At 33.6% G+C, this 26,146-nt stretch overlaps 2 protein-coding genes across 4 annotated transcripts; one reads left to right on the top strand and one right to left on the bottom strand.

Annotated features, from left to right (window-relative positions):
• On the bottom strand, positions 1–13,226 carry LOC145578907 (zinc finger CCCH domain-containing protein 64-like). Of its 2 annotated transcripts, XM_081636203.1 has the most exons (11): positions 13,067–13,223; positions 12,714–12,987; positions 6,295–6,422; positions 6,027–6,148; positions 5,753–5,870; positions 3,515–3,957; positions 3,030–3,315; positions 2,332–2,425; positions 826–971; positions 427–670; positions 1–346 (listed from the first exon to the last, which is right to left on the bottom strand). In XM_081636203.1, the coding sequence occupies exons 1-10, from the start codon at positions 13,142–13,144 to the stop codon at positions 536–538; spliced, it is 1,824 nt and encodes a 607-aa protein (XP_081492329.1). In that variant the 5' UTR covers positions 13,145–13,223; the 3' UTR covers positions 1–346; positions 427–535. The 2 variants fall into 2 exon arrangements, with proteins under 2 accessions (XP_081492329.1, XP_081492330.1); XM_081636204.1 differs by lacking the exons at positions 1–346; positions 427–670 and having other exon boundaries at positions 834–971; positions 2,332–2,421; positions 13,067–13,226.
• Positions 13,227–14,099: 873 nt separating this feature from the next.
• On the top strand, positions 14,100–24,711 carry LOC145578906 (protein FAR1-RELATED SEQUENCE 5-like). Of its 2 annotated transcripts, none has more exons than XM_081636201.1 (7): positions 14,100–14,282; positions 16,240–16,329; positions 17,229–17,342; positions 17,542–17,649; positions 20,965–21,989; positions 22,515–23,313; positions 23,583–24,711. In XM_081636201.1, the coding sequence occupies exons 2-7, from the start codon at positions 16,254–16,256 to the stop codon at positions 23,759–23,761; spliced, it is 2,301 nt and encodes a 766-aa protein (XP_081492327.1). In that variant the 5' UTR covers positions 14,100–14,282; positions 16,240–16,253; the 3' UTR covers positions 23,762–24,711. The 2 variants fall into 2 exon arrangements, with proteins under 2 accessions (XP_081492327.1, XP_081492328.1); XM_081636202.1 differs by lacking the exon at positions 14,100–14,282 and adding an exon at positions 14,392–14,423.
• The last annotated feature ends 1,435 nt before the right edge of the window (positions 24,712–26,146 follow it).

The following is a 26,146-nucleotide window of genomic DNA, read 5'->3' as shown; positions in this document are numbered from 1 at the left end:
TTTAACCTAATTACTAGTATGTTACTATATAGAGGACACAATCACACAATGATACATTCCAAAATTACATCCATTACTCAGCTTTAGTGAATCAATTCTACAACAATATATTTCTATAATTAGATTTTGGTGAACGAGCAACAAAATTCAGAATGAGAATACATCAAGATTACAGCTCAAAATAAATTGCATGGCGACTTCAAAGCATTACGCGACTCTGATAACATATAATCCGTACATGGCAATGAGCCAATGAAGATACAAGGAGAACTTCCCAAGTGACAAGTGTGTAGTTGTACGCATTATCTTGGTCAAGGTGTGAACAATAATACTCCGTACACCACTCCTGCACAAGATCCACATAATCGAGATAAATATATTGGTGTACACAGCCGGACTTTTTAATGATCTGATTATCTGAAGTACCTGCAATGATATGCAGCACGAATCCTGCAGATCAATGAGATCTAAAGCGGAATTTCTAAGACTTTTAATCCTCCACAGTCACTCATTGAGATCACATTCCGAGTCAAATTCAGAAATCTTCATTGGGATCAAAGTTCTTGAACCGAGATTTGAAATCTTCCACCAATTTCTCCTCTTCATCTTTGCTAAGCTTACAGTTCCTCCAATCAGCCCTATCAGGCATTTTGAGCAGGCCAGCCATAACCTATAGAAACATTACGGCAGGGATTAGCCCCCACAAAGACGACACAAATAACCACATATACTGATATATAAACAAAATATTGCAGTGCAGAAAAGCTAATATTAATATCATAATGAAATTAAGCAGATACTTTTTCTAAACTTATTAAGCATTACCTCACGACCAAATTGAACAGGAAAATTTTCATTCTCATCGATTGAGTGTCCCAATATAGTGCCATCATGTAACTCCACATAGAAGAAACCAGACTTGCCGTCAAATTTAGCTTTCAACAATTCTCTTGCTTCAGAAGTACCATCACCTACAACATTGAAAAACAAGAAGAAAACACTGATTGATTAGCCTAATACAGAAAGACCACCAGTAAATCAAAATTAACTGCTGAGAACAGTAATAATGTACTCAAAAGTTAACTGTCACTTATATTGACATCAGAATATTGAAATACAGGACGAAAGGCGTTGCTTTTGCTGAGCCCAGTATGAGACGGTTTCAATATAGTAAGACTGCCCACCTTTGAGACTCATTCAAAGGGAGACTCCCTATTCAGGAAGTCTTTCCTAAGTGAGAGACGTGGATATGAACTCCATGTCTCTTACCGCTTGTTTGGTTTGTAATGACAACAGGCTAAATAACCAGACACAGGTACGAGTGGGCACATAAGAAAACTGTGGGGTATCCGGCACATAAGAAAACTGTTGAGTGTCTTTGAAAAGCATACGCAGCTCATGAAACACAATCTGGATTTTGATAAATATATATATATATATATAATGATAATAATAACTTTTTTTTCCCAATGTTTACATTACAAATACACATACACACATTTCCGGTTGAATTGTTTGCTACTTCTCATTCAAATTCTGATTTCAAACCCAATTATGAACATACATCACATAATAATCATTTCTCTTTCCCTCTTCTTTGAATCTATTCTATGGTGGTTCAAGATAATGAAGATGTTGGGTAAGTGTTAAGTAAGGGTCTACATGCTGATCAAAGGAACAAGTTTCCAAATAAGTTCATAGAAAAATCGATGAAGAAAAGTAACATTACTGGTAGGAAAGGAAAGAAAAGGAAGGAGAGGAGAGAGGAGAGGAAGACAAGAAAAGAAGGGAACTAATATTTCTTTGTTTAGTTTATCTTGTGGAAATTTAAAAAAAAAAATTCCTTTGTTTAATGGATAATTACAGAATCATTGTAGACAATACAATGAAGAGATTTCATGCTATCACCTTTTTTTCCATCTAAATTCAGCTAACCTGAAAGGGATGTGAGAGCTTAATTAAGTTTTCCTAGTCACGTCTTTCCTTTTCCACAAAACTCCATATTTATTACGAAAAATCGTCAATAATTACTTATTAGATAGGCATACAGCGTTAGTTATTTTTTCAACGTTACTTATAAACGGCTACTTTTGAGACATTTTAGCATGTATGGCCACACTTTTTCCCAGGATCCAGCAAAAAAATGAACACTCGCACCAGTATGTAACAAAGTATCCCCAAAACAAAAACAAAAACAAAAACAAAAAGATTCAGAACACACAAAGATCATTTGTGTTGATTCATTTTCTACTCCTGGAACAACATGATAGACAGGCAAAGCACCAAAGAAAAGTTCATTCCACTATATCAGCTAACCATAGATTAGCTTACCTTTAATTGTCTCAAACTCAAAACCCAGCTTTTTAGCAGCTAAATTGAATATATTTTTCACAGAAGATGCTTTGGTCTGCGGAATAGGAACTGCCTACACAAGAGACACTGGGAATGAGCACATTAATAATTACTGATCTAAACTGAAAGTCACATTATACCATCAATATCCATATATAAATTGTGTAATGATATTGTCATACAAACGATTACACCCAAAACTTGCTGTATCAAATTGCATTTGCCTCGCAAAACCAGCATTCAGTTTCTGTCACTGTTAAATAACAGCATCAAGATATAGTCACGTAACTGCACAAGGGATTTGATCAGTCACTAAGCCTAAAATAACGTATTATTCTCTTTCTTTTTCTTTCTTTCCCATGGTAGGACAGACAAGATAAGAGCACAGCTCCATTACACATTCAAAAGCATTAAGATGGTGTCAGACTTCACATTCCTTCATCTCAAAGACAATTACTCACTTCATAAAGTTGACCATCAACTGCCTTAATGTTCATATAACATCCAGCAATTTAAGAAGCAGAAGTAGGCACTATAGAAGCCTGAAAAAGATCACAATGTACACATAACGGATGTACAACACAGAAGAACAAAATGTGATTGCAATTGGGAGCCGTAAAGGATGTGTTTCATGCATATAGAAATTAAGCAAAGAACAAACTATAGAATAGCCTCACCTGGAGATTGGCATGAGTTCCTCGAATAGATATTAATTCGAAGAAGATGTATTCCTTACTTTGGGCTTTGCAGTACATCCGAAGACTGCTCTGATTTTTATAAAGTTCTCTTTGACAATCTGGAGGTAGAGATAAAGTACTTGGAGAGTGCTCAACTGGTAATAAGAGCACATGATCATCAACCAATGGGCCTTTCGCCAATGCACAGTATATGTTTTCTCCAACAGTAATAATTAGATGGGACTCCACATTGGGGCTTGACAAGCAAAACCAGCATTCTTTTGACCTGACATGTGTTTTTAATAACATCATGTATTAGCTCATTGTTTGAACTACAACAAGAAAAAAGGACAAGTTGAATGAAAATTAAGAAGTCCAGGAGCACTAAACTAAAAAAATCGACTTCAAGACAGCAACATGCTTGTCGATAAGTGACAACTAACTCAATAAACAAAGAGAAATTCGAAATCAAATGCTACACGTACCTGTTAGTAGTTGTACTATTAGATCTGGATCTTTTGTTTGAATTAATTTCACATTCTTCAACTAAGTTATGCTTAAATTGACAATCTGGGCCCCTCTCGCATTTTCCTTTATTAAGAAAATCAAAACATACACCTCCTCGGTATTGTTCTCTTGCCTCTGGATCATGCCGAAAATGACAATTGTCTTCTCGTGGGCATGAACCAGAAGACAAATATTTGAAACAGAGTTTCTCTGCATTTCCATCCCCTTTCCTTTGTTTTTTAACATCATAACGCCAATACTGTTCTTCAAGAGAACTATCCCCTGGTCTTTTGGTAGTCTCTGTACTAGGTGTAGCATCAACAACTGTGTATGGGGATAGAGTTGTCTTAGTAGGTTTTGTGCTTATTTCAGCTGCTGACATAGTTGATGCTGGAGTTGGTGAAATTGCATGCATAAATTTCTGACAACCACACAATATATAAAACAAGAGTTAGAATGGTGAGGCAACCCAAACAGGATATAGGAGTCGAAATAAAGCCATTTATTGAGAGAAGGAACATAAGAGCACTCAACAAAAGAAACAATGAATAATCAGTATGAGTTAATATAACAGAGCATGGCAGCATGGCCCTTACACAAATACACCTTGAAATTTTCATTCTTATTCCTCCTCACACTACCTTTATTTACAGACATGCATGGTCAATGAACAGCCTTTTTTGGGAGACATGGGAATGAAGCACATGCCACACACCATGGACCCACCCAGCACAGCCCAATGCTTATGTGTATTAAGATTATTTGTTGAGTGAAACTTCGATTCAAATGTTGATGGGGAAAGGAAACCAAAAAATAAAAATAAAATATTCATACAAGGGTGTTACCACCAACATGCATTACTCACCACCTGAAACCACTCATTCCAGCTGTAATACCTCGGTTTCATAAAAATCGCAACAAGTTGACTTTTTCCCTATTCATATACAAGTACTTACTTTGACTATATTATTTACCAATAAATTAAAAAAAAAAAACATATGCTGCCAAGTAAAATATTTTTGGATTAGTCTGTATGTATATTTCCATTATATCAACCTTTTAAACTTCTTAGTCATACTATAACTGGTCAAAGTTGTGCATTGGCACGTGCGCCACTCAAACTATTGCGATTGTTATGAAATGCAAGGAGCAACATTTTTGCTAATATTCTTGAAACCTTTAAATTTTTTTAAAAAACAATAAATTATGAGATTGACTGCTAGTGCTAGTAGTTGGATAAAAATATCATTTGATGTTCTAATCGTAAACATCCCTGCCATGACAAAACTTTGTCCAAAACAATTCTGCGTCCACCGTGAGGCTTTTGACTAATTGCTATCTTCAAAAACCAACAAATTAAGGGTGCTAAAAAACAATCTTCTCATTTAGTTTGTCACATAGAGCCATTCTTTGGTTTAGGTCCATAAAATGTTGAAAGTCTACAATTGCAGTGAAAAGAATATAATATATGTTAGGATGGGTTTGTGTATGAGGATCTTGAGGTTGTGCTGGGGAATTTTTGAGGATGGACATCTGATCCAAAGCCTACATCGAACTCTAAGTTTTTGTAAACAAATTATGTCATGGAAAAGGGTGCTAACAAAGGGGTAGACATAATTAGATACTTTTTCAGTCCTAATTCACATAGCACAAAATTTTAGGAGTTTTTGAAGTGGACTATCATACAATTTTTTTGAGAAAATTAGATAGGAGATAATAAGGCATTTTTATATTGTAAAAGAAAAAAGTGGGTCATTTTTTTAATGTAAATGAAAGAAAATGACCACTTTTGCAAAGAAACAATAATAATAAAAAATTAATAAATAAAATAAAATAACATTTGAGTGCAAACTAATATGGGACTGCTTTCAATAAATAGAGTGTAAATGTTAATGGGATGGAGGGACTACTAATGAATTTGAAAATGAATAAGATGTTAACACGTTCGTTGAATTCTATACGTCGGTACAGTATGCCCTTTAGTGAGAAAGAATTGGGTCAAATCAATACACAGTATAGCAAGAAATTGAAGTTCAAAAGATCCTGTCAAATCAAAGCAGCTAGAAGTAGCAAAAAAGTTTTTGACCTCAACGACACAACGTTTAGGAATGATTACTGATATGAACAGAAAAGGCTTTCTACAAATAGTATAATCAGGCAGCACTGTGATGAGTATGACTTTTGAAGTACATGAAACCAGTTGCAAGAAAGTGAACCTGTTTCTCTTTATTTCCTACGGGAGCAAGGCCAAAGAAACGGGTTACATGCACAGCATCAACATTAGAGTATGGTTCACGAGCATAAAAGACAACCTTTGAACCTGCAATGTGATAGCTATCATGTCGAAAGCCAAAATTTAAAAAAAAAAAAAAAAAAAAAAAAAAAAAAAAAAAAAAAGATAATTAAAATTAATTCATCTGAGGCCAAAAAAGCTATTTCAAAACATGAATTGGTATGTACTTCCGTCATTAAAATATGATCATAACTTACCGAGGCTTAATCTCTGCTACCAATTCTGCTACAGTGGAATCGCTTCCCAGAGAATCAGATATCCCAGGTGATAAATCATTAGTTGCAATCCTATTTGTAACCCCACAAGGCCATTCATTAGTTTGACAAGTTAAGAAATTCAGATCAAAGAACTACCAGAACTACTGATGAGTATAACTCAAAAGAAAGAAAAGAAGTAAAAAAAAAAAAAAAAAACAAACAAACAAACAAAAAAAAACCAACAATATAACAATGAATAAGGATATGTCAGAAACAAATCAACTATTCCAGGCTCCTCAGCCAATGCCCGCAATGCATCCACATCATCCTGACTATATGTTCCAAATTGTTGTCCACTTGGTGATTGCCTACCAGATAAATATGCCACAGACAACCCTAAATATCAATTAAGTAAATTAGCATATTACAAAAAAGCAATGTTAACTTACAAAGATGAACCACAACTTCTATGTTAATATAATTTTGAAATTGCAGACCTATGAGTGCATTCAGCTACTCAGAGGCAAAGAATGTATGTTAAGACAGGCAACCATACAAATGTCACTAACTCAGCTTAGGCTGTTCTGTAATTATAATCTTAAATTACTTTCAAAAATCTAAAAGTACTGAGATGATTAATATAACTTGAGAAATTAGCAAAGTCGAAATAAATTATTTTTCCTTCTTGCTAATCACATAAACAGACATGAAAATAACCTGAAGGATATAATTACATAGGCCAATCATAATCACTAAAAGTATCATATAGATTATTTTCCTACTAATTATATATACTATCTAAAACAGGTTAGACTTATGCTTTGTTCTCCTCACCTTTTTTCACTTATTACAAGTCTAAATTCAGATAAGATAAGATAATATAATATAAGGGACAATAAGTTCATATAAAGACCTTATTCTAAGGCCCAAGGCCCAATTAGGTTTACTAAGGTTCAAAAAGATAATATAATATAATATAATACTTCTTTCGTGTTTTAATTATTGAATCATTTAGAGTTTCATACTTGCCAATGCAAAACTTTGGCCATTAACATCTTTAATTTGCTTTTGGTAACAATTACAAAAAAAAAAAAAAAAAAAAAAAAAAAAAAGGGATATTTGAAAAGCACAAATCAAGATGAAAATAAGATCAACATGATTATATTTTTTCCTTACATGTAAAACACCAAAATAATACTACCTCCATTTGTGACATTCACCAATATCTAGGTAAAATTTGTTTGTGAGTGATAAATGGAAAGAGAAAAATAAAGCTGCATGTAATGAGAGAGATAGAAAGAAATGACAAGTAAAAAAGGAAACAAACATTTGTTGCAAATAATTTGTAGTATCCATTTATAGTAAATGTTGCAAATAAATTGAAACAGAGATCGTATAAGAGGAATGTGTGAATTGTGAAAAAGGCCAAATGGTGCGATTATAATGGCACTTGTAGCATATTATGATCTTGAGTTACATCAGATGGATGTTAAGACAGCATTTCTCAATGGTGACATTGAGGAAACCATCTATATGTAGCAACCAGAAAACTTTGTCTCGGGAGATTCAAAGAAAATGGTTTGCGAATTAAAGAAATCCATATATGGACTCAAACAAGCTTCTCGTCAATAGTACTTTAAGTTCCATCAAGTTGTTATGTCTCATCGTTTTGAGACAAATGCAGTTGATGATTGTGTGTACCACAAGTTTAGTGGGAGTAAGCATATTTTCCTGGTTTTATATGTTTTATATGTTGATGAAATATTGCTTGCCAGCAACGATATAGGCTATTTGCACGAAACTAAGAGATTTCTATCAAATCACTTTGAGATGAAAGATCTTGGGGACGCCTCTTTTGTGTTAGGGATACAAATTCATCGAGATCACCATCTAGGCACTCTTGGATTGTCACAAAAGGGCTATATCGAGAAAGTTTTGAAAGGGTTTGGTATGCAAGACTGTAAACCACTTAGTGCATTGTTTCTTCTTGTGAGTCATCCCACACAGAAGGAACATCTAGATCCTTTAGATTCATCCTTATCTTCCTTATGTTGCTTCTTTTGTGGTTGCGAAACCGCATCCTTACCCTTCTTTCTTTTCTTGCCATCCTTAGAGGAAGATGCCAAGTGAGCACTTTCTATCTTTTCTTGCTTCAATCTCTCTTCCTCTTGAACACAATGAGAAATGAGCTCATTTAGAGTCCATTTCTCCTTTTGACAGTTATAACGGACCTTTAAATGAACTAAACTATTTAGGAAGAGATATCAAAACTAAATGCAGGAGCAAGTCATTAGACAGCTCTAACTTTAGTGCCTTTAATTTTGAAGCAATATGAGACATTTCCATAATGTACTCCCTTATGTTCCCGGTTCCTTTATACTTTTGAGAAACAAGACTACTCAAGAGAGTGCTTATTTCCGCCTTTTCGTTTTTAGCAAAACGCTTTTCAAGTTCTGTAAGGAACGATTTGGCATTATCCTCTTCGGACATAGTGCCCCTGAATGATTCCGGAATTGCACGTTTCATGATCATAAGACTCATGCATTTTAGTGTTCCCACTTCTCCATATTCCCCTTTTCAATAGAGGAACTAGAATCCGTATGAGCAGCCGATCGCTCAACCCAAAGAGCAAGGTCTAGATCCATGCAACCAAGAACGATCATAATGTTCTCTTTCCAACTCTTAAAGTTTGTCCCATCAAGCATGGGTATAGTATTAATGTTGACAGTGAAGAGAACACAAACAAACAAAACAAGCTCACAATTAATTCCAAAATTCAACTTTAATAATCAAATTAAAATATTGACAACATATCCCATCACAAGAGACCTCGCACAACATTAATTTTTAGTCTTTGGACAGAAAAATTAACTTGTAAGTGGTCCTCTTGGTGTAGTAATCAAATATTAACAATAAAATCCAGTCAAACATTAAGCCTTTCTTTGGACTGACTTAACATTCACATGGAAAACCTTATAATTGTTACATATTTATTACCACAAGCATGTTTAATTTCCGGCAAAATAATAGCCTTCCTTTGGGCCGACCATTAATCGCATGAAAATCAAACACACACACTCATCTCAATATTTCAAATAGATTAATCTACACAAAAGAGGTTGCTTTGGCAACATAATGTTTCAATTAATAAATCCATATGACACTCAATATTAATTCGAAATGCCTCGACTTTATTAGAACAGGTCTGAGTCAAATAGCAATGATTCGAAGCACTTTTTATTACCTTATTGTCAAATATTAAAATCTGATTTAACCTCAATATATATAAATCATGCAATTATGTTACTCTTGATTTATGTGCGCTTGACGATTAGATTAAGAAGCTACATTATATATTAGCATCCAATTCAAGAATACAATTTGATACCGCAATATATATATGAAAATTCATGGAAGCATTAGCATATAGAACTTCGTAAAGAATCAAATCATATTGATATTGATATGATAAAAAGTAAACACCATATTCGTAAAACAAAATCAATGGTCATATTAATTAATCAAAATTAAACACCACAGCCGAAAAACGCATAATAATTAATCAAAATTCACCCTCAATCAACCATGGCAGCAATATGATCAAATTGAAAACCCACACAAATTAACAAAATTATAACGAGTGGTCCATTAAAACTATACAGGTATGGATGTAATCAATCGAATGAACCGTAATATCATATAAGCCGCATATAATTTATACGATTAACAAACCAATATTATAATTCATATAAAACGAATTAGCCGAAATGAAAATACTCCATTTAGACAAACAGTACTTCATTTCAACAAAATACACGAAATAACGGTCACATGAATTAATTAATAACAAGACCCAATAGCTTTATGATAATTCGTATCCAATCAAACGATTGATTAAACCAAAACTAACGGAATGAAATTAACCGACTAATCCAATATGAAGGAGGCTCATGATACCATTTGTTAGGATTAATTCCTTCTATACACTTTAATCTTCGTATCAAATTAATCGGTAAATCTTAATTGCGGAAGCGTATCTAATTCCATGATAATTGATCCAGCCCTTTCTTGATTATGCGTCTTCTACTAGATACATAATCTAGGGTTTTCTCTCTATTGATGGGATATAAGTGAGAGTTTATTGTATGTACTTCTTGATTATTGGGCTTGTTACGTCTTTTATAGAGTATAGATTTAGTTTTATGTCTAGAGACCATTTGACCTTTTCTGATGCATGATGGGCGGATTAAGGAAGGGGGTCTATATAAATAGACATCTAGGATTATGGTCCCTAGTAGTACATACAATAGACTCTCACTTATCTCATCAATAGAGAGAAAACCCTAGACTGTGTATCTACTGGAAGACACATAATCAAGAAGAGGCTCGACCAATTACTATGGAATCGGGTACGCTTACGCAATTAAGATTTACCGATTAATTTGATATGAAGATTAAAGTATATGGAAGGAATTAATCCTAACATTGTCAATATCTTAGTTAGAAACTAAAAGTAGTTAGTATGTTGGTTTTTGTGATATCTTATGAGGATATAAAAGCAACTAAATTTTTCGTTAAACTACTTTTGCATAGTACACTGCAAACTTTAATTTTTTTTTTTTTTAATAGCTGCAAAACTTTAAATTAATCTGCTCTTTTGCATGCATTCTACCCAAATATTTGGTTGTAATATCAAAATGATTGTTTAAACACATCAAGTCTAATAGAATAAGAAAATAGGGTATACATATACAAGACTACAAGAGTATTATGACAGAAAACTATAACTTAAACACTTAAAAAGTAATTGCTAGGCCTTGTTTGGCCAAAACTGTAAATTGAATGACAATTAAATAAATTAAATAATAACAGTAAAATAAGGACAAAATTGTAAATATAATGGACGGGCTATATTTAATGGTAATTAAATAAAAAAAAATTAAAATTAGTTCGAACCGAATAAGAGTGGGTGTTGTGATATGTAAAATAACATCTATTAGTTACTTGGAAAATTTGTTAGATATAACCTTTTAAATACCTTATTTTGGAAGGAAAAACCTTTTAAAAGGATTTTTATTTATAAAAACCTCCACGATCACTTTTTTTGTTTGATGAAACCTCCCTTCCCTTTTCCGGCATTGATTGAGGGTTTCAGGCGTTGACCCCTTATTTTATCTACTTACACCCAAATAAGTTTATATTTGCACTCCCTCCTTCTATCTTCCCTCTTATTTCCCTCCAAAGTTAATGCCCTATCTTTTCTCTCTCCTTTGCTTCCATGAAGGCTTTGCACTTCAATCATATTTGGGCTCTCTCTCCTCTAGTGCACAAGCAACAATAATCTAAAGTAACAGTAAGTGTAAATTCATTAAATTATTGCTGTAAATAGTATGAAAATTGGGGTTTTTTAAATGTGTCTCATTAACTCACCTTTCTACTTTTGTTAATGGCTAAAGGAGGAAGAAGAGGGTCAATTTCGTGGTTGTAGAATTTGCAAGCCACTTTCTTTCTGGATTTTCATGAGTCCATGAAGTTCTCCTTACACATGGAATCCCACACCCACAATTCACCATTAATTATGCAAAACTAGACAAAAATAATTAAGGAATTAGAGAGATAAAGAAAGAGATTTGACTACTACAATGGTGGAAGAAAGAGAATTGGCCACTAGAAAAGAAAATTGTTTAACAAGTTCATATAAAATAAGATCAGGCGTAATAAGATAACTTAAGTGAAATTTAGGTGGAAAGAACATAACATTAGGGAACTAAAGTTCCTAGGATAAAGCTCTCGAGGCAAAGATCATGGGCACGATAATAAATGGAGCACTACATAGAAGCCTAAGAAAAGAGTAATTGTCTCAAACTTACCCATACGTACCAAAATACCTATTAGCCACTATATATGTAGGTACGCAATTGCAACATAAAAAAATGATAAACAATCACCAAAATCCCTCCTTAAACACTTATTGCCATTCAATATGAGGTTAATGGTCATCATGTATAGTCACAAGTAAATGCTTCATTCTAGCACAAGGCATAGATATGCTTTCTTAAGCGTCCAAATTTACAATACCCCTAAGCAACCATTACTTTTTTTTAGTGTTTGTCATGCTTATATGAGTTATACCCAAATTATCTTCAAGGTATTAAAATAAATATATGAACAAAATCTACTCAAACGACATTAACATATGATCATATGCTAATCTAATGACACTATAAGTAAATCTTATAAGTAGAGTGCATCTTTTATTTACCATTTACTTGTATCATTCCCTTGAGACCAGTTATTAGCTTTCAAGCACCTATGTAATCACTTCAACAAATTACCCACAAGAAACAATCGAGTCTCGTGACGCTATGCTACTTTGTTGATCCGACTCGTTCACCTCCTCATTTAAAGTGCAACCTTTTGTAACCACTCCCATTAATACAAAACCTCATACCAAACCAATCTCTATGCTTTAAACCAACTATTTACGTTTCCTTCAACATACTACCCAACCTAACAAATTCAACTCACACAATTCCACAACTCACCACAAACCCCAACTCCCTAAATCAACAAACTCCCACAATCATATCATATTCATCTCATTAAAAAATGCAAACATTACCACAATACAAGAATGCAAGTAAGCTAATACGAGTACAAAACCAAACAATCGAAAGAAACACAAACCGAAAAGTGTGAATTTGCCGCCGCCTTTCAACCAAAACAAATTATGACAAACCCTCAAACCATCCAACTTAAACCCTTGATTTCCAGGATCTTTAACAGCAGTAGAAAGAACCTTAGGCGCAGCAAAGCCGTAATCACCGATAAAATAAGTGGGTATAGGAATTTCGCGACGCCCATCTGTGTATTCCATGAACTCCTCCAATTGATCAACTGATTCTGGGAAGAATTGGCCTACACATAGCAAAGCATCGAAGGGTCCTGCTGATTTGTTCACCTGAAATTAAAAATTAATATGCTTGAATTTGAATGATTATAGAAGGTTGAAGATGGTGGAGAGAGAAAGAGGAGAATACCGAGAGTACGCGTTTGAAGAGCTGAGAGAGCCGGCCATTGACATCGCCGGAGAGAAGAATCCGAGGAGGGGAAGCCATTGGAGAGCGACGAGAGAGTGTGCCAGTGTAACAAAGGAAGGAGAAAATAATGAAATACCCGAAAGCAAAATGGAAGGAGAAAATACATGTTCATCAACCAAAACTTCAAAATCAATTAAGCTATGTTCTTTGGGAAATTTTCAATTCACCTTAAAAAAAAAATTAAAAAAAAAATTAGTGAAAATAATTGTAAGGATTTGTTCTCTCCTTATTTCAACTTTAAACATAAGAGAAGGACTTGACATTTGCATTTTTTCACCAGGATCTCCCATTTTTTTTACCTTTAAGAGTATCTCCAATAGTTTACAAAAACGACCTGCTTGCAAATTAAATATAATTGTAAGCATGTAGCTTACCATTGGAGTGACAATATTGGTATAGTTACATCAAGTAACGTTGCTCAAACAAGCTACGTTGCTTGATTTTTCAAAGAACATTTCATCCTCTTATATTATGACATGTGTATAATTAAAAAAATTTTATTTATTTATTTATTTATTCAAGTTACAACATTCTATTTATCACCATTGGAGCACCTTATAGCTTAATAATATATTAGCTCAAAATTTTGATGTATCAAGGTAAGCAACAAGCCCTTGTAGGTTACCATTGGAGATGCTCTAAGAACCTGTGGTTAGAAATCAGACCACTTAACTCACCTTTAACTCACCTGAGCACCGTATAACACCTACCTTGCTCATTTGTAATTGAAATTAATTTTGCTAAACTGAAATTATTTTTACTAATTTTCTATTATAATTCTTCTCTAAGAAAACTAAACTTATTTTTACTGAAATGAAATTATTTTTACTGAAATGAAATTAATTTTACTAAACTCAACTTATTTTAACTAAAACTAAAATTATTTTTACTTAGGCGGAGAGAACATAGCCTAAGCTTAAAACGTCTATACCCAAGAAACAAAAAAAATTTGGCCAGAATAAACCCTTGAAATTTCTCTCTCATTCTCCACTATAATCCAACAATAATATCCACAAACAATCCTTCAAATTTCTGCGAATTTCAACGACGGCTTGAAACTGCTCTCTTTTTTTTCGTCAATTTGATCTCTAATACAACCTCATTCATGCTTACATCTCTAATGATCGACCTGTTCTTCATCATTTTGCAAAATTAGGTAAATTATATTCTGATTCATCTTTTGTCCAATTTTATTTAATTGAATTGGGTGATTAATTTGGCCAGCAGACTGATAATTTTTATATTTTAATTGTAGGTGTAATTAAATTTATCAAAAACTTGAATTTGTAGTATATAGGTAAATATGTTCATAAGATTAGTGTGTTAATTGTGCAATTTATTTATTGTCATGAAAATTACCATTTTTTTTTTTTTGCTGTTATTTATAGTATTTTTTTTGATGTAAAAAAAAAATTAGGATTTGAATTGTTTGCTTCATAAATTGCTATGAAAAATTTCTAGGGAACGATCGAGTTGTATTTGGAATGTGGTTGATGTTACATTGCTCATTTTGATATGCAAAATCGTGGATTCGATTTCAGACATTCAACATGATCAGCAGGAAACTTGTGCTGTATTAATTATCGGACAGAGAAGTTATAATCGGTAAAGGTTGGCGTTGAAAACGCTGTTATGCTGTCATAAGTAGAGGTTATAGTGAGTGATTTCCGGTCGTATAAACGAATCACTAGAAAAAAAAGAAAAGGGTCGATGTGTATCGAAAGTTCAAAATGGATTCTGCATTAGTTCCTGCAATGAGAGACAATGACTTTGCAGCTAGTTAGTGTCATGGCTGTCTTTTCATGTTGCTAATTTTGAGAACCTCATAATTGTTACCACCTTTTACGTTCGAATCTTAGCGGTGTTTGCTTGCGCGTGATATTGTTGAGGAAGGTAACTTAGACAAACTTGTAGGATCTATTTGTGGAGGGCTTAAGATCTTGAGGTTTGGGTGTAAGGGGTAAATTAGTCAATTGAACTCAGTAAAGGGGCCTATAGTATTAATGGTTAGAACTTACGGAGTATAGATAAAGAGTTGCTCTGGAATTAGCTTCAACTACTTTGCTATTAGAAATTACAAAGAACGCGTGGTTATTAAATCTTCTTGCGTTGACATTATGGTTTGAGCTAGCTACTTCAGAGTTGTAATCTTATTCATATTCAAAACTCAAAATGAATATTTTTGAGACTTGTGTTGGTACAAATCATACAATGCACTGAAATAAAAGTGTTACAAATTTGGAGTAAACCATGTACTCCGTAGTTTTTTTTTAAGCTCTTATTTTGATCTACTTTTGCTCTGATTGTGATGTTTTCTAGACCTTAAGGATTTGTTTTCACGTCTATCCTTTGAGCTAATGCATGAATATAACATGATATGTTGATTATTACATGTTGTAGGATTTCATTCAGCATGGTGACTACAACTCTATGTATGACATACCCTCAAACTATGAATTTAAAAGTCAATAACAAGGATTAAATGGAAAAAACTTATCCTCGTGAAATTATGACCTTTATGTAGATTTAGCAACTATTATGTATCCCAAATACCCAGTTAAATACTATACTTTAATACTTTATATCTTAGAATTATGTAAGCTGTTCGAGATTGGAAGTCTGACAAACTGGTAGCATCCCTCTACCACTGGACTCAAAATTCTTACTTTTTCTTTTGCACCTAGTGAAATCAACTAAAGAAAAGTTAGAAGACTGCTTTACTTGAACTGTCCCTTTGAGGCTTTGAAGATGATCACGCTAGTTAAATAGACTTAATTGTGCAACTGTGGGTCTGTGGCGACTTGATTGTTGACTACTATCTATTGGCTACTGTAGTTTTTATTCTCGCACTTCTGTCAGCGTGCTATATCATGGTAGATAATACATTGTGGTCTGAGTGGAGGTGCTACACTTTTGAGCTGTTCACGGATGAAAATGCTCATCTCTGAACTCTGTTTAAGTGACTGAGAGTATAGGTTTATGTTCCTGTTCATTAATTCTCTTACCACCAATCATTTGAACTACTTTAACATATACGGAGAACATGTACGTTACCTTCTTTACTTTTATAATATTTTAATTATTTATTTATTTATTTGTTTATTTTTGGCAAGTCCTAAAAAAAACTATGGAAAAGAAGGCCCAAAAGAAAATGCTTATAGAGAGGAAAATACAACAGCCCCAGGAAATCGAACCATCACAAGGTATTGTATAAATTTAAAACCCCTAATTCATTTGACAATGTTGATCAATATGTTCACTTTTTCATGTTATTCTTTAGCGTCTACTCATCTAAATTATGTTGATCTTTAGACGACATGCTGTTCGGTTGTACACTTAAGAGAAGTGGCATGTATCTTATTATTATGCTATCATAAGTTATACTTTGTATGTACTTTATGAGTAATTACATAGATGCGGAAGGTAGGTGTGAAAAGAATTTCATTATTTCATTTCCATAATTGGGCAGTATCTAGTCTTTCTACTAATAAACTTGTTTACTTACATGTTAATTTACAACGCATTACCACTTGAAGAACGAGGAAGTGAGGGACCCCATCTCCAGATTCCCAACTGAGGTTATAGTTATAATTGGTTGCATATTTACCGAACTCAGAACTAGTTGTACTTTGTGGTCTGGCTTTTAGCCAGCTTGTGCCATAAGTTGCCATTTTGATAGCATGTCATCCCCTTCAACTTTAGCATTGTGAAAATGGTGAACATAAATATGACCATCTTCTGAGCTATGCAGCAAAATGGAAAAATAAAAAAGCAATTTGATTATAAAAGCAAATATTAGCTATCAATTACTACCTCCATTCCTTTTTGTTAATTCTGCTTTCTGTTTTTGTCTGTTCTTCTTATTGGTTGCATTTATCTTTTATTCTATTTTGGCATTCTTTTCTACCCAAATCCTACTTACAACACTCCCTCTTTTGCTTTATCTTACAAAAAAACACAAGAGTCACAACACCCTCATATGAGTCATATCTAATATTTTCTTATACATAATCCCCATTGACACTTGAGGTAACCGTAGCTTTCCTTAAGGATCAGAGGTTGTATGTGAGTATGATTTTGAAAATCAATAATCTTGTTGCAGGTGAAACATCTTTTAGTTGTGAAATCAAGCCGAGTCATATTGGAGAATATGAAACTCATGAAAGAGATCCTACCATAATCAATGATCAACAATCATGCGATGGCAATGACAATGGTAAGAATAAATTTCAAGCTCTTATTTGTCCCATTTTACAATGCTTATGACAGCTTATAGAAATATATCTCTAAGAACAAGTATGCTTATTGAAGATTTATAATTTCTCCTTTTAATTACTACTTTACAGAATCACTCATTGGGAGCTGCATAATCGCATAATCTGACTCTAATTTTGCAATCAATTGTCTCATTGCAGGTGAAACGTCTTTTAGTTATGATGATACCCAGTTGTGTCTGATTGGAGAAGATGAAAGAGATTCTGGGACTTTAAATAATCAACATTCACCTGATGCTAATGACAATGGTCAGAATAAATTTCAAGCCCTTGTCTTAGAACTTTTTGCAACACTTGTGTCATTTTATGAACTCTATTCCCTTTTAATTATGCAAATGTCGTGCTACCTTTTAGTAAATATACTTCCATTTCCCTATTACTTTTTGCATGGAGATTATAGAGAGTAAAAAAAGTACAGAAGAAAAATAGTGGATGGGTGGCTTATTGATTGTGGTCCCAAGGAAATAGTGGATGGGTGGTTTAACTATATATGTATAACATAATGGAAAATATGATTTAAATAATCTAACCTTTGCACGATCTGATTTTATTAATCAAACCTTTCGATTACTAAGTACTAACCCAAGCTTTATACCCTATTCTATTCTATTAGGCCATACCGGTGACCTACAATAACAAGTCACCTTGCCACGTGTCAAGTGATGATTCGTCAAAATATTTATTGTCATTAAAAAAAAAATCAAGTTTTTTTCCTTCCTTTGTCTTTCCTCCATCCTTCCTCCTCCGGTCCTCTATAACTTCCGGCTGCCACCCCCCTCCGACCACCCTTCCCCTTCTCTTTCCCCCTTCCTTTCTCTTTCCTCTTCCCTTCTAGGCTTCAACCACCGTAAATTCTGGCAACAAGTAACCAAAGCCGGCAGCCCCTCGAAACCCAGTCGAAACTCTAACACTTGAAATCCGCTGAAACACCTGCCCTTGAACCCGAATGCCGCTGAAACACCCACCCTTGAACCTAAAACCTTGAAACCGTAAACCATTGATGCCGGTATACCTCAAAACCCTTACTTCTAACGGGTGACAAACTTTTAAATAAGTCGGATGTACAGTAAAATATTGTACATCCGTTATAAAGTTACTCTAAAATGAGCAAAAGTTACCCTAATATTAATAAAAGTTACCCTGTCATAAATAAAAGTTACGAAGTACTTATGCTTTATTGATAAAAGTTACCCAATGAATTGTAAAAGTGACTCTGAATTTGATAAAAATGATCCCTGATGTACAGTAAACTAGGTGTATACAAAAGTTACTCTAACGGGGTTTAGTTATGGGTTTGTGGGGTTGGGTGGTGGGGGCCTGGGGTGGCTGGAGAAGGGGAGGAGTGGCAGGGGATGGTAAAGGTCGGAGAAGGGGAGGATGGGCCAAGGAGATGGATGGCAGCTGGACGGGAAGGGGGGGAAGGTGGGTGGCTGGGATTGTACTCTTTTGTTTTTGTTAAAATTTGAAAATGAAAATGAAAAAAAAGCTGGTCACTTTGGCTTAACAAAATAGAACACCCCCAAAGCTTATTATTGGTGAATAATCGAAAGGTGGGATTAATAAAATAAGATTGCGCAAAAGTTGGATTATTTAAATCAAATTTTCCTAACATAATTTGTATCTATGTTACATTTTGTACAAGACATGTATTTGAGACAATTTTACTCCCTTTATACCAATATATTCTAGGCACATGGTTTCTAGAGAGGAATTGTATTGGAGCATTGTTGAATAAAAAGGTAAGTAGTGGGAATAATTTATTGTTTTTAGTGGAGTGAACCCAAACAGATTGTCTGCAGCTCTGCACGTATCCCTTAGTCATGGACGAATTGACGAGTTCAATTTAAGATGATATACCAATGGTATATGATGTTTGCAGATGATTTTGCGTTGATTGATGAGGTAAAAGAAGACGTGGAAAGTAAGTTGGAGTTGTGGAGACAAACGCCAAAATCCAAAGGCTTTAAACCGAGCAAGTAAGAGAGAATATTTAGAATGTAAGTTTAGCGTAGTTAACAGGGATGTAGGGACAATCTCATTGGATAGGAGAATCTTCCAAAATAATGGGGAATTAGATGGAGGTGTTGCTCGTAGAATTAAAGCAGGTTGGTTAAAGTGGAAGAGTGTTACAGGGTCATGTGATCTTGATCCCGACAAGCCCTATATGGAAGGGAAAATTGTACCGCATGACAGTTAGGCTTGCATTATTATTTGGTATTGTTGGGCTGTGAAGCATTGTCACGAATATAAAGTGAATGTGGTCGGGATATGTATGCTGTGGATATATGGCCATACAAGAAAGGATCGATTGTGAATCAAGATAATTAGAAAGTAAGGGTTACATCTATTGAAAACAAGATTAGGGAGGATTGTCTAAGGTGGTTTAGTCGCTAAAGAGGCTTAAGAGTGACAAATTGATGGGATCGTGAGGGTCTGGGAAGACCTAAGAAAATTTGAAGGAGAGATTAAAAGTGATATGAGCCTTTGAGGGGGTTGAGGAAAATATGGCGTTGGATTAGGTGGAATGGATGGAGAAAATCCACGCCAAAGACATGCCATGACTTTAAATTTAAGTACTTTTTTTTTATCTTTTACCTAAAATCATTGTGATTTGGAAACTCTATTTATTTACCTATTTTGAGGTTTTCTCGAACATTATTTGCTTGATTTTCCTTTCTTTTATTTCCTCTTACTCCTCTTTTATACAGAGTATGACTTTCTAAAATTATATTTTGATATCCTCTCTTTGGGATTTCACTTTATATTACCCTTGTTTTTCTTTTCTCACTATGTTTTTTTCTCGTTTTTTGTCCACTTTCATTTTATCACTTTCCTTTCTTTGTTCCTTCTTTGCAAACGGTTCTTTACAACAATTTATGTAAGCTGACTCCAAATTATTCTAAGGCTTTGTTTTTGTTGTTGATGTTGTTTTAGTGGAAGTGAATGAGAATATATAGTGGGACTAGAGGGGTTTTGCTGGTTAAAAGGTAATTAAAAAATTAGTGGATGATAGACCCCACCCAAATGAGAAATTGATGCTTATATTTAAGGACAAGAATTTGGGAGAAGTTGGCTTTATTTATGGATGGAGGGATTATATCACTTTTGTTATTAGATACTTAGGGATTAGAATTTTACCTTTTGTACTTCATATTTTAAGGTCATTTTTATATATGTCAATAATGAATTTTTTTAATGATTAGAAGATTCTTAATAGGCACTTATAGATTTAATTCTCCAGTCACATTTTATATTAATGATGTCACTTGTTATAATTGCATTGGCACTTAAAATATTGTTTTTATTTTACCTTATAAATTAGAAACTTAATGTTATAGATATTTACTCAATTCCATTTCACTTTTAAGAGTTTCAAATCTGCAATCGCTTTTGATATTTTCTCATGTTACTTTTTATCTTCCCAGTGTCATCTTAAATACTTTAAATGTCTTCTCTATGTCACATTTAATATCGTTACCACATAGGCTTTGGCGTCATCAAATTTAGGTTAATGATCAGATATGTGTTTTAGATTCACACAAAGCTCGATTTCACCTTTTACAGAAAACCAGCAAGAAGAAGATTACACATATGATAATGACCTGAGTATTGGTGAATGTTTGCTTGGACGTGAAGTTTTAGATCTCGATGATGCACTAAATCTGTATAAGGCTCATGCAAGAGCTCTTGGGTTTAGTGTTAGGAAGGGGACATCTAGGAGAAGGTGCAGTAATAGTGTCATTTTTGAAAAGTACTTTGTTTGTTCAAAGGCTGGTTTAAGAAACAAAGGCAAAAAAGAAGTGCAAACGAAGAGCCTTGTTGGGATTTCAACCACTGAAGGATCTGCTTCAACTACCAGTCAAAAGAAAAGGAAACTTAGAGTAGTCAATGAGACACGCACAGATTGCAAAGCATCTATACGGTTTAAGATGGATAAGGAAGGAAGATTCATTGTTGCTGATCATAACGTAATACATAACCATGACTTTGTAAAACAGGAAGAATGTCATTGTCTAAGGTCAAAATTATCTACCTCAAAATGTGTAGGCAAAGTTATTGAAACAATGGTGACTTCAGGTAGTAAGAAAATGGATTGCTGCAAGTACTTGTGCATTGCAGATAAGGAGAAAGAACTTGATGGTCACACAAAGACGGATTATCTGCATATTGTTTCAAGGCTGAAGATAAAGAATTCAAAGGGTAGTGACATGCAAAATGTGTTAGATGCCATGCAACGAAGGACAACTGATGATAATTCTTTCTTCTACAGGGTAAAAGTTAATGATGATAATCAGATAGTGAGCATATTTTGGCGTGATTCAATGATGTTGGAAGACTACATAGCGTATGGGGATGCATTGATATTTGACTCAACATACAGAATAAATAGATATAATTTGATATGTGCCCCATTTTTTGGAATAAACAACCATTGGAAAACCACCATGTTTGCTTGTGCCTTTATTTTTGATGAGAAGACGGAAATATTTGAGTGGCTCTTGGAAACCTTCAAGAATTCTATGAGTGGACTTGTACCAAAGTCCATATTCACCGACCAAAATATAGAGTTGACTAATGCAATTGCAAAGGTAATGAAATTACAAACTCTCTTTTTATAAATATATACTTCGTATGTCTTTTAAAATTTTGATTATGTCACTAAATAACTTAAATACGGTATATTAAAGACTATTCTATACTTATGTAGTTTTTGTTACTTGGGTGCATTTATTTTCAGTTTTTAACATATGCAACGCATGTTTCACAATGCTCTTAATATTTAATATTCGCACAAGTATCAAGTTCAATGAGAGATCGAGTGTATAAAAAGTGGGTGGGTGTAAGTAAAACGTGAATTGAGTAAAAGAGGGAGAGAGACAGTAAAAATGTGAATAAGTAAGAGAAATTGAGTGGAAAGGTGTATATATTGTGGGGTAAGAAGGGTAAGGTAGTAATAGGGGTTTACCATAAAAGAAATAAAGTAGATATTTGTGCAAATAGCAAATGTTAAATCATTGTGAAACAGAGTTACAGAGGTAGTATGTATAAACTTTTAGCTTTGGAATATAAATTTTCCGAAAACTAATTTCAGTTAATTTTTTTTTCTTGTTTAGGTATTCCCAAATTCAAGACACCGTCTATGTATTTGGCACCTCCAAACAAATTTTATTTCTAATTTTGATATGCTTAGAAGCAATCCTACTTTTATGGACATCTTCAACAAATGCTTGACTGGATGTGACAATGAAGAAGAGTTTTTGAGGTGCTGGACAGAGATGATCAGCACATATGGCCTTGAAGAAAGTTTTTGGTTTTCACAGCTATACAAATTGAGGGATAAGTGGTGTACAACTCTAAGCAAAGACTTCTTTTCAGCTCGAATTTTGTCTTCACAAAAAGTAGAAGTGATAAACAGGGCTGTATCATTTGGAGCTAATCAGACAACAAGCTTATTTGAGTTTTACCACATTTTTGAGGATACAGTGAAACATTGGCGTAACATTGAAGAAAGTGATAACTTTAAATGTACAACTGAAAGACATCCTGCAAGTGAATCGCGATGCAAACTCTTAAAACACGCAGCCGAAGTATATACACTGGATTTATTTGATGACTTTCAAAAAGAGTTTGATATGGCAATGGGTAGTTACATACGAGCAGTTGTAAATCAAGGATGTTCCAAGATGTATGAAGTTTCACTTAATGAAGACTTTACACAAAGTCACAACGTTCAATATAATGATGAATTCCTTGAACTTTCTTGTACCTGCATGAGTTATCAAGAATGTGGCTTGCTGTGCTATCATATTTTGAGAGTTATGCACATGCACTGCATTTTCGAGATCCCAAAGAAATACATTATGAAACGTTGGACTAAGTTAGCAAAGTCTGAGATTTGGACTAAACACAAAGGTAACAAATATTAACTTTAATGTATATGACATAAATGCTTCAGAACAAATTTTTTGTATGCATATAATGCGTCTTTTTCCATGCCTTTTGTGTTACTTTCTATCTAGGACATAATTGTTACTGTGTAACTTTACAATAGCTGTACTGCCAACATATATCTTTGTGAGCATAATGTCACTTCAAGATCAATTCTGTTCTACTTAAGTTAATTGTAATTATATCATGTAATCTTATACTTATGATAATTTAACGTGTTTAATATCATACAGATGATGATGCATCAACTGTTGAGGATAAGGAGCTGCAAACACCGTGGCGTCACACAATGGCTCGTAGTTTCTATAATCTCCTGACCACATGCCAATTTAACGAGCATGCTAAGAAAGTATGTGAACAACGGTTAAATGATATGCGCAATGCTGTCAAGCCAAAATTTTCCAACATATGAAATCAACACTTCTGACGATTACGAAGGCGAAGAGAATGCAGTAACTCTATAATCAAAGAACTAAAATATGAGCGACTGGTTACTGAGGTGGTGCAGGAATTGAGAAATAGCGGTAAAGGCTGCAGTGAATGCAGCTATGTACAATAGTGACTTTGCTTGCTAAGCACTTAGATGCAGATGCATTTGTAACACAATTCAGCTGCTGATCTGTTTGAAACTTAGTATGGTGCAGCATCTTGCTGAAATTTGCTGTCTGGTCTGAGCTAGGCAGATCAGCAGATGTTACCGGGCATTTGGCAAATGCTGCTGCTGTTTATCGTCCTCTCATCAGTGCCAAATTGAATATATTTTGCTGCACTAAGATTTGATTTGTGAGAGCCTGTAACAACTCAACTTCGATTATGTTGGTATATTGAGACCTTGAAAGCCATTGCAATTTGAAGATATGCAGATGCAGAGATGCTGGTTCTGGTTTCTGGATTTTGAGGAAAATAGATGACTTTGTGCAGGTTTACAGAACCTTGCAATAGTATCGATACACTGCTATATACTCCGTATGATCTGTGATGAGTGAACTGTCGGATTTCAGATTGCTAGCTGCAGCAGATTTTGGACTTGCCCTGCAGATAAGTTGTAAATTGAGTCCAAGTTTTCATCTTATAGCTATCCTTTTGAGAATTATGCTATAGCTTTTTTTGAGTACTGGATAACCTTCATTGTGAATCATTGATTGTACATAACTGTTAGATATGTTGTAAATACGGATTTGATCGTCGTTATGATTCATAAGCTACGAGTAGAATGTATTGTTTTACTCCGTAAGTTAAAGAACTGTGGTATGGCTTACTTAGAACTGTTAGTGTAGCAAATGAATTTGACATTAAAACACAAAATCTAGTTTTCTTTTAAAATCTTATTAGTATAGAACTTTTTTTTTATCGAAATGTCGCTAAAGGCAATGTATCACAATCCCCTTTATTAATTGAAGGTATACTTTCTCATTAGAATTATTACAACTTTTTATATATTCTCGTCTTAAAATTACTCATCGCAGATTCAAGTGTAGCAAAATCATATTGCAGTGACTCAAAAGTTGTGAAATTGTCGCCTATCAAAGCATAAAAAGCCACATACCGTCATGAGAAACTCATTTGATTTGATAAAGAAACAAGTGCACTACTAAATCTTTATAAAGCACATAAAGTTTCAAAAACTTCTTATCACTTCAACTGGTGTAACATCATACTTTTTAGTTATCTTTGTTATGAAACTAATGACTCTCTCCGTTCTTAAATAATCAACATATTTTGTCTGTGTTCGCCATTCATTTTCTAACTGTGCTATACATTTTTACCAATGTGTTAATAACACTTATTATCGTATTAAATCTATCATAAATTAAGTCAGAGAGCTGTCAAAATCTGTTAGGCCATCAATCTATATAAGTTGTTACAGAGATAACATCTGTTCAGTTAATCTGATAATATGAGAGATGATCATTGTTTGATCCTTCCAAGTTTATTGATCATCCTAAGTTATTGATCAGTCTTGCCTGTCTTTGAGTACGTAATATGTTTTCCATAGGATCAATAAACTATTACTCTTGATTACATGTGGTTGTAGCCAATGCATTATTGGTGAACTACATTTCTTTATTCTACATGTGTTTTTATTTATCGATTTCATCAGTCTTTTTCGCATTTGCTATAACAAAATTGTTGTTTTTTGTTTAAAAAAAAATGAGGGAATACCTATCACTAAATATATAAAATTATAAAAGGTTGATATCAAAAGGTGATACTTATATTAATACGAATCTAACATCTCATTTGATAATTTTTTTTTTAGTGTCAAAGCTCAATCTAATGAAGAGAAATTAAAAATAATATTAATAATAATAATAATAAAATAAAATAAATAAAAAAAAAAAAAAAGTGGCATAGGAGATAGAGTAATTAGAAAAATGATACCTAAATAAAAGTAAAAAGAGATTCATAAAAGTATACGCTAAACAAAAAGTGAAAAGAAATTCATGAAACTGGGGAGTAAAACATACTCCCTCCGTCCTTAAATTACATTCCTGTTTGGAAATTTACACGGAAATTAAGGAGGAAAGAATAAGACAAATAATAATAATTAGATAATACAATGGGAAGTACAAAACATTAAATAATGTTTTTGAATAAAACAAAGATAGATTAATAATTACTCATAACATGTCATCAATCCTTTGAAAAAAAAAGGACCAATCACATGCTCCCAATTGAAATTTTTTAACCAATCATATTCATTGTAATTTGGCACAAGGATTCTGAAAAATTAAAGGCTGAAAAAGCACATTAGTCAACCAAACATTAAAAGTGGAATGTAAATACATTAATTATA

The sequence above is a fragment of the Chenopodium album genome, chromosome 14 (assembly GCF_948465745.1).
Source record: "Chenopodium album chromosome 14, dcCheAlbu1.1, whole genome shotgun sequence".
Lineage (NCBI taxonomy): Eukaryota > Viridiplantae > Streptophyta > Magnoliopsida > Caryophyllales > Amaranthaceae > Chenopodium > Chenopodium album.
The sequence above is the reverse complement of the archived record's forward strand: the minus strand, read 5'-3'. Positions and strand labels throughout refer to the sequence as shown.